This window comes from Bactrocera latifrons, unplaced genomic scaffold (genome assembly GCF_001853355.1).
Source record: "Bactrocera latifrons isolate USDA-ARS-PBARC rearing strain unplaced genomic scaffold, ASM185335v1 scaffold_437, whole genome shotgun sequence".
NCBI classification, from domain to species: domain Eukaryota; kingdom Metazoa; phylum Arthropoda; class Insecta; order Diptera; family Tephritidae; genus Bactrocera; species Bactrocera latifrons.
In genome coordinates, this window is record NW_017537087.1 from 69612 (window position 1) to 87124 (window position 17513).

Sequence of the window (17513 nt, forward strand, 5' to 3'; positions counted from 1 at the left end):
TTTGCCTTTATGATAATATTTCTGCAGGAAATGCATTGTATATGCAGCTGTAAACAGATATTTACGTTTACGATTTCCATGTGTTATTACAATTTGCCTAAATCAGTTTACAGTTTACCTTTACTTCTTCTTTATTAGTTCAACAAATATGCCATTAATTCATTCATTTTTGTTTTTTTAGTTTCATTGAAAATCTATACTAAAGGGAGTCGAAAGCTCTATAACAAAAATATTTGTTGTAATAAGCTCTTTAACCGGTTAATGCCACATATTTTAAAAATAACTAAAATTTAATAGTTTCTGCTGCAAATATGAATATTAAGTCTATAAAAATATAAATAGTTAATTGTTAACAAGAAAAAAAATATTCTCAACCATAAACAATCTATTCAATTCCTTTTTTCAATAATCCGTAGCTTTTAAGCTGCATAGTTAAAAATAACAAGCTGTATGACGGTATAAAGTACATTATTAGTTAAACAATTTCATTTACTACGTCAATAAATCACGCCCTCATTATCAATAGAGTTCTCTCTATGCTTAGCCTAACGCTTCACACCGAATAAATTTGGTATTGATTTGATTTTCTTACGCGAACAGTTCAAATAATCTTTATACATATCCGAGCGCAAATAACGGGAATAGGAATCACTCTTCATGAGGTGATAGACATGCGCAGCGGCCACGTCGAAACACCAGCGATTCGGCCCATTCGTGGCGTTGACCGCCTCACGTGCCAATTCCACTGATTTCGAGTCCACATTCACCGGACAGGGTGCGTCGGGTGCGAGAAACTCTTGCCAGATTTTGTGTATTGCTTCTTTGATTTCAGATTGTGGTAGTGTTTTCATCTGTTGCACCGACTCCCAAAACCTGTACGACAGAAGAGCGCATATTATTAGTAGTCATATTTTTTGCGGCAATTTATTACTGTTTACTCACTTTAAATTCTCGCCACTGTATTCCTTTTCGAGAAATTTCGTGAATTGCTCACGTCCAACTGGATCGTTTAGTAGCTCACGTAAACTGAAGCCCCAACGTTTTACATGACGCAAAGGTACTTCTTTTCTGCAGGTGAAATTATATTTAGTTATGTTACTTTTGGGAAAACTGCTTCAGGAAATTTTACAGAGGTTATTTTCCAAAATTCTTATGATAAGGAAGGGACAAGTATTGGATATAGCTGTCATACGAACTAATCGATAACAAGATATCTTAACGAAATTTGGCAAAGGTTATTTTCCAGAACTGTATAGGTGTTTTCTGAAGAAATTGTTGAGATCGGATAACGAATAGATATAGCTGTCATACAAATTTACCGATCGAAATCAAGTCCTTGTATAGAAAATTTTTTATTTGTCAAAATATCTACACGAAATTTTGCATTTGGATAATTTCTCAAAATGGCGTTACAATCTCCGAAGAAATTGATGAGATTGAAAAATGATTAGATATAGCTGCCATACGAACTGATCGATCAAATTAAATTTTTTGTATAAAAATCTTTGTTATTTTAAAAGATATCTTCACGAAATTTGGCAGAGACTATTTTTCAAAACACCGCTACAATCTCTGAGGAAATTGCCGAGATCGAACAACTATTGGATATAGCTATCATACAAACTGATCGACCAAAATGAAGTCTTTATATAGAAAACTGGATTTTATGTGACAAGATATCTTCACAAAATTTGGCAAAGTTTGTTTTCCAGAACTGTGTCGATGTTGTTGAGATCGGACAAGTATTGGATATAGCTGAGATACGAATTGACCGAGCAAAATCAAGTTAATGATTTTTTAAACCATTTTTGCAATAAGAAAAGGGCCTGTGAAAGGTATTAAAGCTTCAATGGATCCGAAGTAAACGTGTTTACTTGAAAATGATCAAATTGGCTCATACTCCCCCTAATACCGATATGAAAAAAATATTGATTACTACCGAACTAAACCAACCATTTCTGATAAACCCTAATGCATAACTATATTTATAATACCCACAGTCACTTTTATCTCAACGCCCTTAATTATATGGTATGGTACTTACGAGTTACGTTCCGCATCCCACATTTCAGTGCTGTCCGTTTGCCAAGGATTTGGCAACTCTGGTGAAGTTATAAAGTAATCAAATTCATTGTATTGCTCGTAGTAGGCAACCAAACTGTGTTATAAATGATAACACCATTATAAATGAGCACAAAACTAGATCTAAATTGAATATTCCAAATTTGACTTACGCTTCGGCTGCCTTTGACACTTTTATTGTGCGCCGCTCGAGCTTTTGTTTGCGCAAACCAATCACACGCGTCACCTGTTCGACGGGATTCTTGGCCACGGCACCGCCGGAAGTGCCGCAACCGTGACCGCCACGTCGATATGCTTTCTTAATGTCGATTTCGGTTGTATTTACACAGCCTGGCATTGGTCGGTGCACATCCCAGAAGGCGCGCTCCTGTGAGTCCAATACTTTGCGCTCGAGCTTATCACGTTTTTTGGCCACTTTGCTTTGTGACTCCGCCTACGATAACGTTAATAGTAGTTATTCGAAGGAAATATTATATTTATGTGTAGGCTACCAACCTGCATGAATATGAATTCCCATTTGCGTGAGAACATCTTCTGAAGTTTGGCTAAGTTTTCCGCTTCGTAATCGGCCAATTCCAGTCGGGTTTTGTTCTGCATCGTGCGCTTGCACAGATACACGGCATAATCTGTGTTCTCCGGCTCCCAGCAATTTGATGGCCAGAAGTAGGGTGTTTGAAATCTGTGTGAAATTGAACGAAATTTAATATTCAAATATCCGCATTTCTTATATTTACATTCCATAAAATCCAAATTCTACTCACCTATAAAAAGTGCCATCGTTTTTCACAGTCAACTGATGATCATCGATTGGGAAAATGTAGCCATGTGATGCAAGCAAATGCGCAAAATGCAATGCTTCAGTCACATCTTCAACATCTAAGTTCTTTAGTATCCAAGCGACTAAATCGGCACCGGTAAAGACCGACGGCACTTTGCTCATAAAGGCTTTGACGGTGCGTACCGCCACACCCGTCGATTCCGCTTGCATCTTCTCAATAATTGCTTCCATCTGTGGGTTTGCAAGAAAGCCATACTACAGATTATGTTATACATTTTTTAGAACTTACTTGCTTAATTTGAAATTAATATAGACTTTATATAACATAAAGAAGCTGTAAAATATTAGAAATAATATCTGTTCTCTATAATTGCTTCATCTAAAGAAATCCTCGAAGCATATAGGGAAATTTTATGAAATGAATTCCGCATATGTTTAAGTTTACTCTAACAGGGTCATACACTATATATATTTTATTGAAAGAAATAGTATCATTCGTCGGTACTAAGCGATAAGGAGCAGGAAAATTTGTCATTGCATAAATTACTCATACCTCCCGTTGTCCTTAATAAGAGCATATAGCTCATATACATATACGTATGTATGTATCTATATATGTATATATTATTATAAGCAAGTAATGGAGTTAGCATCAAATTAGCTATTTTGCTAAGTGAACTTCAAGTAAATACTTTACAATTGGCAAAGTTAAACGTTGATAAAATATATTTAATTGAAGACCAACGTGGCGTATGAGTAACATCCATGTATTGAAGTCATCAGATGATTTATAATACCAGAAAAATTAAAAATCATAGCGTTATATTAGACTATTTTAAACATTTGCTTTGATGTTAAATATGTATGAGATTGCTACTCCCATTAAGGGGGTATACCAGTGTGAAACTTTCAAAAAAAAATTTTTTTGTTGGGGCACTTTTTTTGGCATCTCCGAAGACAGCCCATAATTCCGTTATTTTTCAAAATTTTTGTAAAAAAAAAATAATGAAATATAGCTGAAAATATACCTTATTATGTTAAAAAAAGGTCGAAAAATTCAATCGAGTACTTTCTCTTAAAAAAAAAAATCCACAAAAATCACCTAATTTTTCATGATTCTCACTGGTATAACCCATTAACATCTGGAAATCTATCAAAATAGCTATAAATATTTGGACTGGAAGTACTTTATAACATAGCATTTGTCCAAAATTGCAATGACAATGTTTTTCGTCGCAAGAAATTGGTTTCTAAGCAACGTTTCATTACCTAACTTACTCCACAAGATGCAAAGATGGTGCCATGAGATGCATCGAGCAATTGCGTTCCAAAGGCAGAATATAAAAGATTTTGTATCTAAAATATTTGCGGCTGATGTTTAAATATATAACTGTAAACTCGCTTTAATCAATTATTTCTTTCCCTCCCAAAAAAATCCTCAACAAATTTTTGTGAAGCAGGCTCGATTAATCAATATATAGTATATATTTTTTATAATTAAAACATGTTCAGTGTGTTTGCTGACACGTATAATTCGTTTTTCCGATTTTCTTAATGCGGTACATCGCGCCGTGAAATAAGAAAAATTAGTAATCGGTATAAAAAAACCTTTTGAAGAAAGGAAAAAGATCCGAAATGGACTATTAAAAAACTGTAAAGTATTAGTGTAATTGTGAAAAGGTGTCCTGACTAGTATGCAGAAACTGGAAACGTAGGTGACAAGTTAGAAAGAGTGAGGAATCTTGTGGCATCTACGAGCGACGCTGGTCTCTAATGCACCTGCTGGCAACTCCAGAGCCAAAATTTGCGAGGACAGCCAAGTAGCAATCAAGGCGATAACCTCGTATCGCATATTGGCCAGAAGTGTCTTGGAAAGCAGCAGTGGAAAATGTTACCAGAAGCAAGCAACTTTACTTCTACTGGGTGTGAGGCCACAAAGGCATCAAACGTGATCAAAATTGGGAAACCAGTGCAATATCTATACGACGATGTAGACACAGGCATGGTAAACCCCGATGGAACGAGCTACCTGGGTGCAAAACTACAGCAGTCATGGCTAAACGGTAGATTGGAAGTACACAAAATTTTTATTGGCACTCGATAGAATGGAATGTAGGAACATGAGGAATTCTGACAGGTCACTGTTTGGTGGCGACACACACGCGCCGCGCAGAATGGGTTTGACAGAACGAGAAGATTGCAGTAAATGTCATGAGCAAGGCTCCAGGGAAACAATGGATCATCTCTTGCGCACTTGTCTCGCATTAGCAGAGCATCCTAAAGAATGACTACTCCTCATAGACTTTTTAAATGAACTTCATCTGGTATCGCAAAGGACCAAAACTACGCATGGCTCATTGGACTACCGGATTAAACTAACCTAACGTAAAGATAAGGGCAAAGCTATTGTTTTTAATAAGAAACCACTGCTAAGTCTAAGAGAAGCTAAAAAAGGTTATGGAGATATATCTCTGGATACAATACGGGACAGACTTCATCAAACCCTCTACTTTGAAAAACACACATTAAAGAACAGTTGCATTGGAAAACAACAACCATGATTAGAGCAAACGTTTGTATTTTTCAACGCCTTGAGACGTGTTTGGCTCAGAAGAGAACATACTGAATGTTAAGCAAACCTGAAGTCAGCTGAAATATTTTTAGCAAAATATAACCATAATTAGATCTGCAAGAGAACTATGATCTAGAACATTGGAGCATACTCTGTACTCAATGGAAAGAAAAAGAAATATGTTGTTTAAGATTCATTCACCAATGGAAGATCAAAAACTGCATTTTCGGAATATTTTACTGTTTTTACTATCAAAAGGATAAAAAATCTTTTCGAGCAAGGCGAAAATTATGTGTACGGAGAAGATGTGTTAATTCAACGCCAATGTCAAAATTAGTTTGCAAAATTTATTTTCGACAATTTCGTTAATGAAAATGCATATATGGATAAAATAAAGTAGTTAACAAGTAAATTCGAAGTGGTTCCTTATGTTCTTACAAAACGACATTTACTTCGTCGCATTAACGGCTGTGCTTTGCTTATTAAGATCATTGTCTGAATCAAACATGCGATTGCCAACGAGATTTGGGTTTATAAATTGGACATTAAACAAGTCAACAATCATGGGAACAAAAACACAAAAAAAAATCATATATCGGTATCATATGAACTCATCTCGTTTTCTACAGATAATTTCACTTAAAAGACACTACCTATGCCTGTACATACAACAACTTCATTAGGTAAATTGTCACAGGTTTTGATAAAACTGTTGCATGGTATAACTACACGCTGCTACAAATAAGCAGCTAATATCTGCTTAAACACTACCACCAACTGCTCAATAAGACATTTGTGACTTTTTGTATTGTCGCTTTTTGATTACCTTTTTGTACACCAGAATATTGGGCGCATCTTCGTTGCGACGCTGTTGTGGGTGATTTAGAATGGCGCCAGTGGTGAGTGACGACTTCGCTCCTGGCAACGCAGTATGGGAGCCGTCCGCGCCGCCGCCGCTGCCACTGCTGGCCGACGATTTCCCATGTTGAGCGCTTTGCTGCTGTTGCTGCTGATGATGTTGATGATGATAGTGACTGTTGCTCACGCCCAGACCAGTACTGGCGGCAGTATTGCCATTACCATTGCCAGTGATGCCACCCACGGCAGCCGGCGTAGACATGCTGGTCACACTGCTGGTGCTGTTCGTACTCGAGGTACACGTGCTATTGCTTGTGGTGCTGTTGGCGCTATTCATGTTGAAATTCACCTTTGGCGTTGACGTTGATGGTATTGGTGATGATGTGGTGGTGGTGCTGGTGGATACTATTGTTTTGCCGCTTGCAACCGTGGCAATTGTTTTAACGCTTGCTGCTGTAAATGTTGTTGTGGTACTTGTTGTAGTGTTCTGGTCGTTGTTGCGGTTTTCGCTTTTGCCAACAATATTTTCAGTTAATGTGAAACTAGTGGTGTCTGCAACGGTAGTTTTTACGTTACATTTGGTGGCGGCCGCCGCTTCAACGCTTGCAGTTGTTTTCTCTCTTTTTGTGGTTGTAGCAGTTATTGCTGCTGGCGCTTCTACAGCTGTTGCTGTTGGTGTTGTTGCTGATATATTTACTGTATTCGTAGGTGTGGCAGGCGGTGGCGCTACGTCGGGCGTAGCTACCGTTTTGGGCGTTGCTCCTTGCGGTGTGGTTGGCATCACCGGTATGGCCGGTGTTATTGTTGTACATATAGCTGCTTCAGCGGCCGTGGCAGGCGTCGCAGCTGTTGAGGAGTCATCCTCGCTCGCCAATTCAATCGAAATTGTCACACTTGACAACTCCAATGGCTTCATATTTGTTGTAGTTGTTGTTGTGATTGCGATTTTTTCCGGCACTTCATTACAATCATCGCCGCTCGTTACTTTGCTTGCTGTAAGCGTTTGCACCGCAACCTCACCATTGTCACCGCCCTCAAGCGCTATGCGTTGGCGGTGGCCCATCTCCTCGCCACCAATTGGACTGCTTGCACTGGCGGCGGCGCTTTCGGCTGCCGACTTGGCAGCCAAGACGATTGAAGTTTGCGTTTTGTCCACCTCTGAAGTCATCGTTACCATTTTTTCATTGATTAGTAGTTATGGTGCTTGAGATTTCGCCGCCGCACAAGTATACAAACTAGCTATGTATGTATATTTAATCATACATACATACATATAACCGAAAAAACTTCAATTCCTTTCAATTACTTATCACCGTTAAAATCACTTTCCATTTGTGTTTCGATTGACAAGTCTGCACGAAGACATTTACCGATTTGCAGCGCTAGGGTTTGTACGAATTACACGCTTCGATAACGGTTATACACCAAATGACAGTATAAGCACCCCGCCGCCAACCGACCGACCGACCGACCGAGCAACTGTCGCTACAAGGTGCACAGAGGGCAGTAAAAGCTAAAAAGGTCAGACCGAACTGCCGTTATCGGAGTTGTAGCACTCGAACTTACACGCACACTTACCTATCTAAAGGCACCCACATACATACGCACGCACATACGTAGGTACACTCTCTGAGTGCGCACACTTAAGCCATTTTTTATTTGATACTTATTTTTATGGCCGTTGTCGTTGCATTTGTTGTTGTTGCTGTGGAAAACAGCGGGGTTGGGTCGCGAGTAATTGCTGTGCTCTCTGCGCCAGCTACCTTTCACTCGGCATATATATATACATATATAATATGTATATATATTTTATTCCTAACTCCTTAAGCACTCGTAGAAATTTTTCCGTATAGCAAATTATATGCAGACGAATTTATATTAACACAACGGTATTCACACTTTCAAATTGCTAACTTTGAATTTATTATTTAGTAACGCGTTTTGATTTCAATATTATTTCACATTTTAATACACAAAAACTGTCAGTTGTACCAAAATTTCCAGAGTTATGTATTAATATGCTGCACCATTAGATATTTCCTCCTTTACACATAAATTCTAAATGTCACTTTGCCACTCGAAGCTGACTGACACTGGCACTGGCAATGGCACACCGCCACTACTCGTGCGCTCAGCTTACTCGTTCATTCGTTTCGGTTGGCATTCGTTAGCTCGTTGGTTGCGCTCCTTTCGTGTCAGTTGTTCGTGGCAATTTGCTCATCGTTTATTAATGCCGATAAAGTTATTTTTGTAGTTGTCCTTTTGTTGTTGCTACCAATTTTATTGTGTGTGCTTCTTTGAAGTGTCTTGCTTCAATGGCTTGCTCTCTGTCAACTTTCATGTTCTCTACTCAGTTGACTGCTTTCTGTTCCCATTTGTGCGTCGGCTCTCTGTTTCACCGTTAGCACTGCGTTGCCATTAGCTGTAATTTTTTCTTAATTTTTGACTCACATAAAGATATTAAAAGATATAGACAGATTTGTCGACACAGCGAGATAACCACTGTTAAATTTGTAATGAACCTTCAAGAAAAGGTAAGCCGAGGATATATGCCCGATTCTAGATATAATAGCTTTTCCCCAAAATTTTATATACATAATGTGTACATACGAAAATATCAGTTATAAGTTTTGTTCTTTTCATGTTTTACTTAAGTTGTGATTACTTTTGCTAACAATTTACATACATAATTTATTTGTGATCAAATTGAAAGGTGAATTTTGTCCATTTCATCTTCTTCAAAATAATCCCCTCCCGCTGCAATACACTTATGCCAACGAATTTTCCAGTCATCATGGCACTATATCCTCCGTCGTGATTAGATCAGAGCCTTCCTTCTTCGATTCAGCTTTTATAACCTCAATTGAGTTAAAACGGTGTCCTCGGAGTGGTCATGTGAATTTGCTGAATAGTCAGAAGTTACACGAAGGTGAATCAAGCGAATGCGCTGGATGCGGCACGATATTAGTTGAAAATGTGGCGAAATGATCACGAATAACCAATGCAGTATGAGATGGTGCATTATCGCACTTCTTTGTTCAATAAATTCAGACATAGTAAAAACAGAGAAATTCACTTTTAGAACCTCACAAAACGACTCAAACACTAATGAATATTTGACGTGAAATTTAGCATAGATGTCACTAACAGAACAACCAACTTACAGAAAAAAAATTTGCCGATTCTAAAGACAGGCGAAGTATAAATTAGAAATGTACCTTTGAATTTCATCACAGTAGTATGATAATAAGTATGATTTACCTAGATCCATATACGAGGTGTGTTCAGATAATGGAATTTCGTGGGTTTGGAGAGTCCAATTGTCAATTTCGTTTATTATATTGCTATACTTGTCACTGAAATACTTGATTACTGTATTTGTAGCAAGTAGTGTTTTTATTTATCGTCTCGAATTCCTGGCCAAAAACAATAGTTTACGGATAGCCCAACCTCCGCATTCGCCAGACATGGCTCCGTGTGACTTGTTCCTATTTACAAAAACAAAGGTAATCTTAAAGGTCCGCTATTTTACAGGTATACATTACTGAAAGAGCTAAAAGCTATCCAAGAAGTCGAGTTTGAGAAGGGTTCCACGATTGTAAGAAGTAGTGGCATAAGTGTATAATATCGAATTCGGACGACAATTGATTAAATATTTTTGTTTCCAAAAAACGAAAAATTTCTCTATTGATTAAGTCTTTCAAATGTTTGCTGCAGCTACGTCTCAGATAGTCCATCTCCTTGAGTCCAATATTCGATGACTTGTTTGAGCGTTTCGACTGGTAACTAACGCATGTCAAGCGTGACGTTTTGCTCCAAGTTCTGAATCGAAATGTAATTGTCCGCATAGGCCTTAGATATTACTTATCGCAGGAAAGTTTAACGGTGTGATATCATACTGGGGCAAAACGTGAAATTATCTGCTGACCGAACTGATCTCTCTATAAATCCAATGATTGATGCGATGTGTGAGAGGTGGTGCTGTCATGCTGAAACCAAATGTTGCCGACATCACGAGTTTCAATATCAGGCATCAAATAGTCAGTTATCATGGCGCGCTAACGGTCGCTATTGACGGTTTTGTTCTCAACGGCATCATTTTTGAAGAAATAGTGACCGATGGTTCCACCGTCCCACAAGCCACACCCAACCCTTGATTTTTTTTGGATGAAATGGAAGCTTTTGAATTCCTCCTGGATGCTCTTCGTTCTAAATGCTTCAATTTTGCTTGTTTACATTGAGCCAGAAATGGGCCTCATCGCTGAACAAAATTTGTCACGAAAACATCGGATGTTTTTGGAACATTTCAGGATCCTATAGAGCGAAGCGATTTCGCTTTGGAAGGTCGAGCGGCTTCAATTCTTGCACAAGCTGTATTTTATATGCTTAAAATTTAAAATCTTGACGTACAATGCGACGAATCTTTCCAACGTCGGTCTGAGTGTTTGAGACCGGCACCGAACCGACTCTTCATGGTCTTTTTGTACACTCTCAGCAACGACTGCTATTGAAAAAAGTACCTACACTTGAATCACCTGATGTACATATGTGTATACGAGTATATAAGGGGGGTACAGTACAAAAGAAGACCGACAACAAACGACGCCATATATTTCCCGCTATTTTAACTCTTTTGACATTTCTCTTCAGTAATGTTCGCCATTTCATCGGGGAAAAGTGTACGATCCAACAACGAGTAGAAATTATTAAAATTTACTACCGAAATTCGGAGTCAGTGGCCTCAACTTTAAGAGTGTTACGTCCAATTTATGGTTGTCGTAATCGTCCTGTCAGATCAACAATTGAGCGTCTAGTTGAAAAATTTCAATCCACAGGCACAGTACAAAATGTTTTCGTGAAAGTGAGGCAGAGAAGTGCCCGTAGTGTCGAGAATATTGGTACCGCTAGCGCATCAATTGAGGAAGACCCAAATCAGTCTCTCACACGTCGTTCTCAAGCATTGGGCATCTCTGTGACGTCGTTGTGGCGAATTTTGCGAAAACAGCCTGTCCTACATTATAACAAGGTCAAATTGACGCAAGAATATGAAGCCGCCTGATCACCAGAATCGCCGTATGACGATCCAGATTCTCCTCGAAAAATCATCTTCAGCGTTGAAGCTAATTTCTGGCTTAATGGCTTCGTCAATTAACAAAATATGCGTTATTGGTTAGGCAGCAGTTCATAGGTACTTCATGAGTCACATTCCGAAGAAATTACTGTTTGGTGCAGTTTATAGGCCGGCGGCGTCATTGGGTCGTACTTCTTCCGTGATGATCAAGACCGGCACGTTACTGTGAATGAGAATCGCTACCGCTCAATGATAACCGAATATTTTTAACCGGAATTGGATGATATGGACTTGGACAATATGTGGTTCCAACAGGATGGCGTCACAAGCCACAGAGCGAATGTTACAATTGATTTATTGAAAACCATGTTTGCTTAAGGTGTTATCTCACGAAATGGCCCTGTGAATTGGTCACCTCGGTCCTGTGATTTGACGCCATTAAACTATTTTCTGTGGAGCTATGTCAAGTCTAGGGTCTATGCCAACAAGCTAGCGACGATTGATGAACTCCGTACGAATATCGAACGTGAAATGCTTGAAAACCGTCGAAAATTAGGTTAGCGTCTGGACTTCTGCAGGCGTGTCCGTGGTGGTCATGAAAAAGGTCGTTATATATTTAAAAAAAATTAAAATCTTCTTCAGTAATGAGAAGAAGTTTGTGGGTAAATTGAGAACGAACTTAATTACTATTGATTCCTTCAAAGAAGTTTCTTAACTACATATATCACAAGCAACGAACTATCTCTCTACTGATAGTATAAGCTGACAACTTCAAGTCAGATGCTATTTAAATATGTCTCAAAGGTATACTTAAAATGCCAAAATAAAAAGAGCAAGTAAGGAAGGGCTAAGTTCGGGTGTCACTGAACATTTTATACTTTCGCATGACAAGTTTCATCGTGATATCTCAATTTTTACTCAAGTTACAGCTTGCACGGACGGACGGACAGGCAGACATCCGGATTTCAACTCTACTCGTCACCCTAATCACTTTGGTATATATAACCCTATATCTGACTCTTTTAGTTTTAGGACTTACAAACAACCGTTATGTGAACAAAACTATAATACTCTCCTTAGCAACTTTGTTGCGAGAGTATAAAAATAGTTTTTCTCTGATTCGAATTTTAAGTGTCTGAACTTTAGTCCTATGCAGAGGATTGATTAATAAAAGTATCAATGCTAGTGATTTGGAAATCTGTTTAAAAATATTTTTACTTCGAGTGAATGCTTTTGAATACAGAAATAATTTGGAAATATTAATCATTAATAAAAACACAACTTTAGTTTTCCAATTTTATTAATTTTTGGAAAACGTAATCTGGCAACACGTCATCAACTGCCATTGCATATAATTCTCATTGATGTGAGTGTGTGCCAAAAAATTTCCGTTGCTGGTTTAAATTGAATTTTACGCTCTTTTCCACACTTGTCATTGAGGTGGAGAGCATTCAGCAAGCACATTAGTGGTGCGCATGCGTCATTTGGTGGGCCTAGGACAAAAATAGCATAATTGGCATGAAAGGATGACTAAATGACTAACTGATTAATTGAAGCGGAATGAAAGAATGGTCAAGTGGATGACTGATTACCGCTTCGCTGATGTTAAGTTTGAGTGACTGCAAATGGTTATCCACAACGAACACCGTTGGGTGTGCTAATGTTTGATAAGCACATGACCACAAATATGTTTTCGTTAATATTAAGTTGTGGCTTCTGTGTGTATGCAGATATTTTTGGGCGTGAGGATTTTAAGTACTTCATATATATTAATATCACTGTACCCCTTTACCCAAGTAATACAAAATTTTGTATTTTATATAATTTTGTTATGGTATCACCAAAGTTATTGACTACTTTTACGTAGATTTATAAATGTATATATTTATATCTGTCTAAAATTACTGTTTTATTTTTTGGAAAGCCATTTTTGTTTTAATAATAGAGATAAAAATCAAGATTTGTTTCAAAGTTACAAACTAATATTTTCTAGACATAACGTGAACGCATAACTGTATTGGATCCAGAATTGGCAGATAATTGGCAATATCTTTTCATTAGATACCTGAACATCCTCGAACGGTTTAGAAATGTGAAAGTTATTCATGAAAATGATCGGCATTACTCCTACTATTCGGTTTAGAGCGCCTGTTACTATTTCCCGGGTGTGAACTAGTTAGCAGGAAATTTTCCGTTGCACATCATCATCACCTAAACCAAACTGTAAGTAAATTCACAGAAATCAACTGCTTTTTGAAAAATCATGTACATTTTTTTATTGAAAAAAAGAGGTATGTTCCAAAATAGAGATTATCAAAGCAAAATATGCAATAATGTGTTTTATTTAATTATTTTGAACTGAGATGAATAGTGAGTATATACACAATTATATTTTGACAAGTTTTCTTATATTTTTCCCATATAATTTGTTTATGTATTAAATTATGCAATTTCTATAAATTTTTTGATACTCCTTTCGGTTACCTTTCATTTGACACCAAAATCATCAAAAACGGTTAAGATTTGCCAATTTTACGAAGAATCGTTATTTTCTTAATTTTTGTTCAAATTTTGCAAAAATCATCGGTTAAGATTTTCCAGTTTCCCAAAACTCCTTTAATTTGACACCAAAATCATTTAAATCTGTTCAGATTTGACGGAATTACGAAAAATCTCAATTTTCCGAAACTCCTCTAAAATCCTTTTAGTTTGACACCAAAATCAGCAAAATCGGTTAAGATTTGTTGAAATTAATAAAAATTCCTATTTTCCTTTAATTTTCTTAAACTCCTTTCAATTCCCTTTAATTTGACACCAAAATCCTCCAAATCGGTTCAGATTTGCCGAAATTGCGAAAAATGCCTATTTTCCTTTAATTTTCTTAAACTCCTTTAAAATCCCTTTGATTTGACACCAAAATCATCAAAATCGGTTAAGATTTGCCGAAATTAGGAAGAATTCACTTCTGGCCACTCTAGCACGTTTGCTCAATTTTTCGGCAAACTCACAAACATCAAATTGTACCAGGCGACCATAAGTGCCAAGTAGGCAACTGCGGCAAAAAATAAATAATTTTTCGTTGCATACCTCAAAGGCGCGCACGCAACTACAGGAAATGGTGGATAATGCAGTACCGTTCGCATATTGCCCTATAACTTTGGTAAAACTCAGCCGATTTCAATGATTTTGGTGGCAAATGAAAGGTGATATCTTCTAGAAAAGATAGTTTTACGCACTTACTTTCATCTGCCACGTAAGCATGGCAATTAAGCTAGGAAGAAGCGATGCAAAAACATGCAATAAATATGAATGTGTTATAGATGAAATGTTGTCGTTAACAGAATATGCTTATGAAGCCTATTTCTAGTAATTGGTATCAGAAAGACCGTTTCATCTTATTTTCTAAGAAAAAAATTTACAGTTTTTCTCATGAAGTTACTACGATACATTTCATTCACAAAATATCTTCTATTTGTGGTTTGTTACCATTTGTTTGTATTTGATTGTGTAGCTGCACGCTTGCCCTTTCATTTGGTGCCTGAACGGTCGAAATTGGTGCAGAATTATGGAAGTTATTCGCGTAAACGTTGTAACATGCTTCACATCCGGCTGTCCTGCATGTGCTGGTAACGCAGTTCATAGTGCGCCTTTGAGGTAGGCTACAGAAAAAAATATTTTTTCGCGGCAGCTACCTACTGGGCGATTCTGGGTGCCTGGTGCAAATTGGCGATTTGGTGAAATGAAAAATTTGGTTTGCGCCGCCGTGTGGCTGGGGTGACCAGATTAGAATTTTTTCGTATTTTCCTCAAATCTTAACCGATTTTAATGATTTTGGTGTCAAATTAAAGGGTTTGAAGTGGAGTTTTGGAATATTGAAAGAAAATTGCTATTTTTCGTAGAATTGACAAATCTTAACCAATTTTGAAGATTTTGGTGTCAAATTGAAGGGATTTGAGAGGAGTTTTGGAAAATTGAAGGAAAATACGGATTTTTCATAATTCCGGCAAATCTTGACCGATTTTGATGATTTTATTGTCAAATCAACGGGGTTTGAGAATAGTTTTGGAAAACTTATAAAATTTAAAATTTTAAAGATTTTTTTCATAATTTCGGCAAACGTTAACTGATTTTAATGGTTTTGGTGTAAAATTGACGGGGTTGAAGAGGAGTTTTGGAAAATTGGAAGAAAACAACGGGTTTTCGTAGAATCGCCAAATCTTAACCGATTTTGATGATTTTGGTGTCAAATTGACGAGATTGAGTTTTGGAAAAATAGAAAATTGTATTTTTTTTCACAATTTCGTCAAACCTGAACCGATTTTTTTTCAGATGTTTTATATATATATACATACAGGTGTGTATGTAAGCGGCATCTTGAGTACTTAGGAGTGTTTTTTGTTTAATGGTTATACTTACACTAACTTCCATTCTTCTTGCAGAAACAGCAATTAAATAACATTCTTTTAATTAGTTGTAATTAAACTATTAAATATTTATTTAAGTAACTTTTAAGCATGTTAATGAAATGTACATGCTTTTCTTTTATAAATCGTTCGTTTTTATATAAATTAACTTAATATTAAATATGTTATAATATGACATTTAAACAGATGGTTTTTAGGTTTTTAGACATGCATTTGCTTAATGCTAAATTTCTAAGTTATACGAAGAATATAGTTATCGTTTAATTATATTTTTATCGTTTTAGTCATAAGTATTTCATATATAACCTTATTCATTATCTTTCATTTATTTTTATCAACTCAAAACTGCCATTTCTCACAATCATGGCATGGATGTGTTACATTATTATGTGTACATTTTAAAGTGATTTTTTTCTTATCACTACTGACTTATCCTAACTAAAATTAATTGCTGATGTATAAATATTTAAACATATATACTAAATAAATTCTTGTTTTTTTTTCAGAGTGATAATACTTTATCGAATCCATTCAATTAGCTTCCTTAATTAATTAATATAATTTTGCTTACAACCTAATCTAGTTAATCAATATTTTTAGTACAAGCTTTTAGTGAAGCAACAAACTATGAAACGTAATAGAAGTGAAGAGTATGAGTATTTAAAAATTAAGCTAAAGTTAGCTAAAATATCATGTATATATTATATATCATATATAGATATAATATAGTGTTTTTTCTTTCATTTATTACTGGATAGTTTTTGTCAAGCCATATTTCTTAGCTTTACAGTGATAGATGTGTTCTTGACGTATTTATGGTTACATACAAGCATGTTTAATAAATAAGGCTGATTTTTTTCTTCGGCACCGCTCGGTTTGTTTTTAGTAAATCTGTGAAAATCGGATATTTTGTTGTGTAGATATGTATAATATATTCGAACAACATTTAACAATTGCTTGCTGCCACCGATTTTTGACTTTATACCTTTTTAAGCTTCTGTCTGTATCTTCCTTGAGAAATTTCAATCAAGAATATGCTAGCAAATACTCCATCTTTCCCATAAACTAAATAACTTATTGTGTGTTTTTGATTTGGACAATAATTCCCTGCGGCAATGCTACCAAGTTTGGCTCCAATGCTGCCAAATGAATATAATTTTTACTCGGAAAATGAATAGTATTTAATTTGTTATTGATAAACCATAAATCTTCTGTAAAAATATAAATCAAAAGGAGCTCAAAGCATGGTAAAAATCAGTCGATAGGCCGGTACTTAAAATTTTTAGTTCAAATCGCCCTTTGTTTTATATTTATAAACAAATCTTTTGGTTTGTGATTTAATCTCGAATTTTTGAGTACCACCCTAACCTTACCTTCCCTTTGTGACTTATACTTTTGCATAAGGTTTATGGTTTATCAAAAATAAATTAAATTAGGTGCTCATAAGTTGGCTACAAACGAATAAATTAGGGTGGTAATTTTTCCAAAAGCATCCGAAAGGCATTTTATGGATTTGAATTAGGCTTCAGTCTATATTATTGTATTTATTTTCCCTTCTTTGCCAAAATATCAAAGTACTGTACGATTATTCCGTTAAAAATACATGTTGTGGATAATTCGATATTTTTCTAAGTTATCTGTTGCTAAAAAGAATGGAAAGATAGACTGCATTTTACAAAACTATTATTACTAAAGATTTTGGAATTAATAGTTCATTTAAATCTTATT

At 36.2% G+C, this 17513-nt stretch overlaps 2 protein-coding genes across 3 annotated transcripts in view; both read right to left on the reverse strand.

The window, feature by feature from the left end:
• Positions 1 to 402: 402 nt before the first annotated feature.
• On the reverse strand, positions 403 to 7974 carry LOC108972893 (regulator of G-protein signaling 7). 2 transcript variants are annotated; one of them, XM_018939784.1, is made up of 7 exons: positions 6259 to 7974; positions 2844 to 3091; positions 2578 to 2761; positions 2235 to 2515; positions 2045 to 2158; positions 943 to 1068; positions 403 to 873 (listed from the first exon to the last, which is right to left on the reverse strand). In XM_018939784.1, the coding sequence occupies exons 1-7, from the start codon at positions 7465 to 7467 to the stop codon at positions 546 to 548; spliced, it is 2490 nt and encodes an 829-aa protein (XP_018795329.1). In that variant the 5' UTR covers positions 7468 to 7974; the 3' UTR covers positions 403 to 545. The 2 variants fall into 2 exon arrangements, with proteins under 2 accessions (XP_018795329.1, XP_018795328.1); XM_018939783.1 differs by having other exon boundaries at positions 2844 to 3115.
• Positions 7975 to 17184: 9210 nt separating this feature from the next.
• LOC108972892 overlaps positions 17185 to 17513 on the reverse strand; it is a 98450-nt gene continuing 98121 nt past the window's right edge. Inside the window, exon 5 of the transcript XR_001993678.1 lies at positions 17185 to 17428. The gene's annotated coding sequence lies outside the window, so the exon portion shown is untranslated. The remainder of the gene's footprint in view (positions 17429 to 17513) is intronic.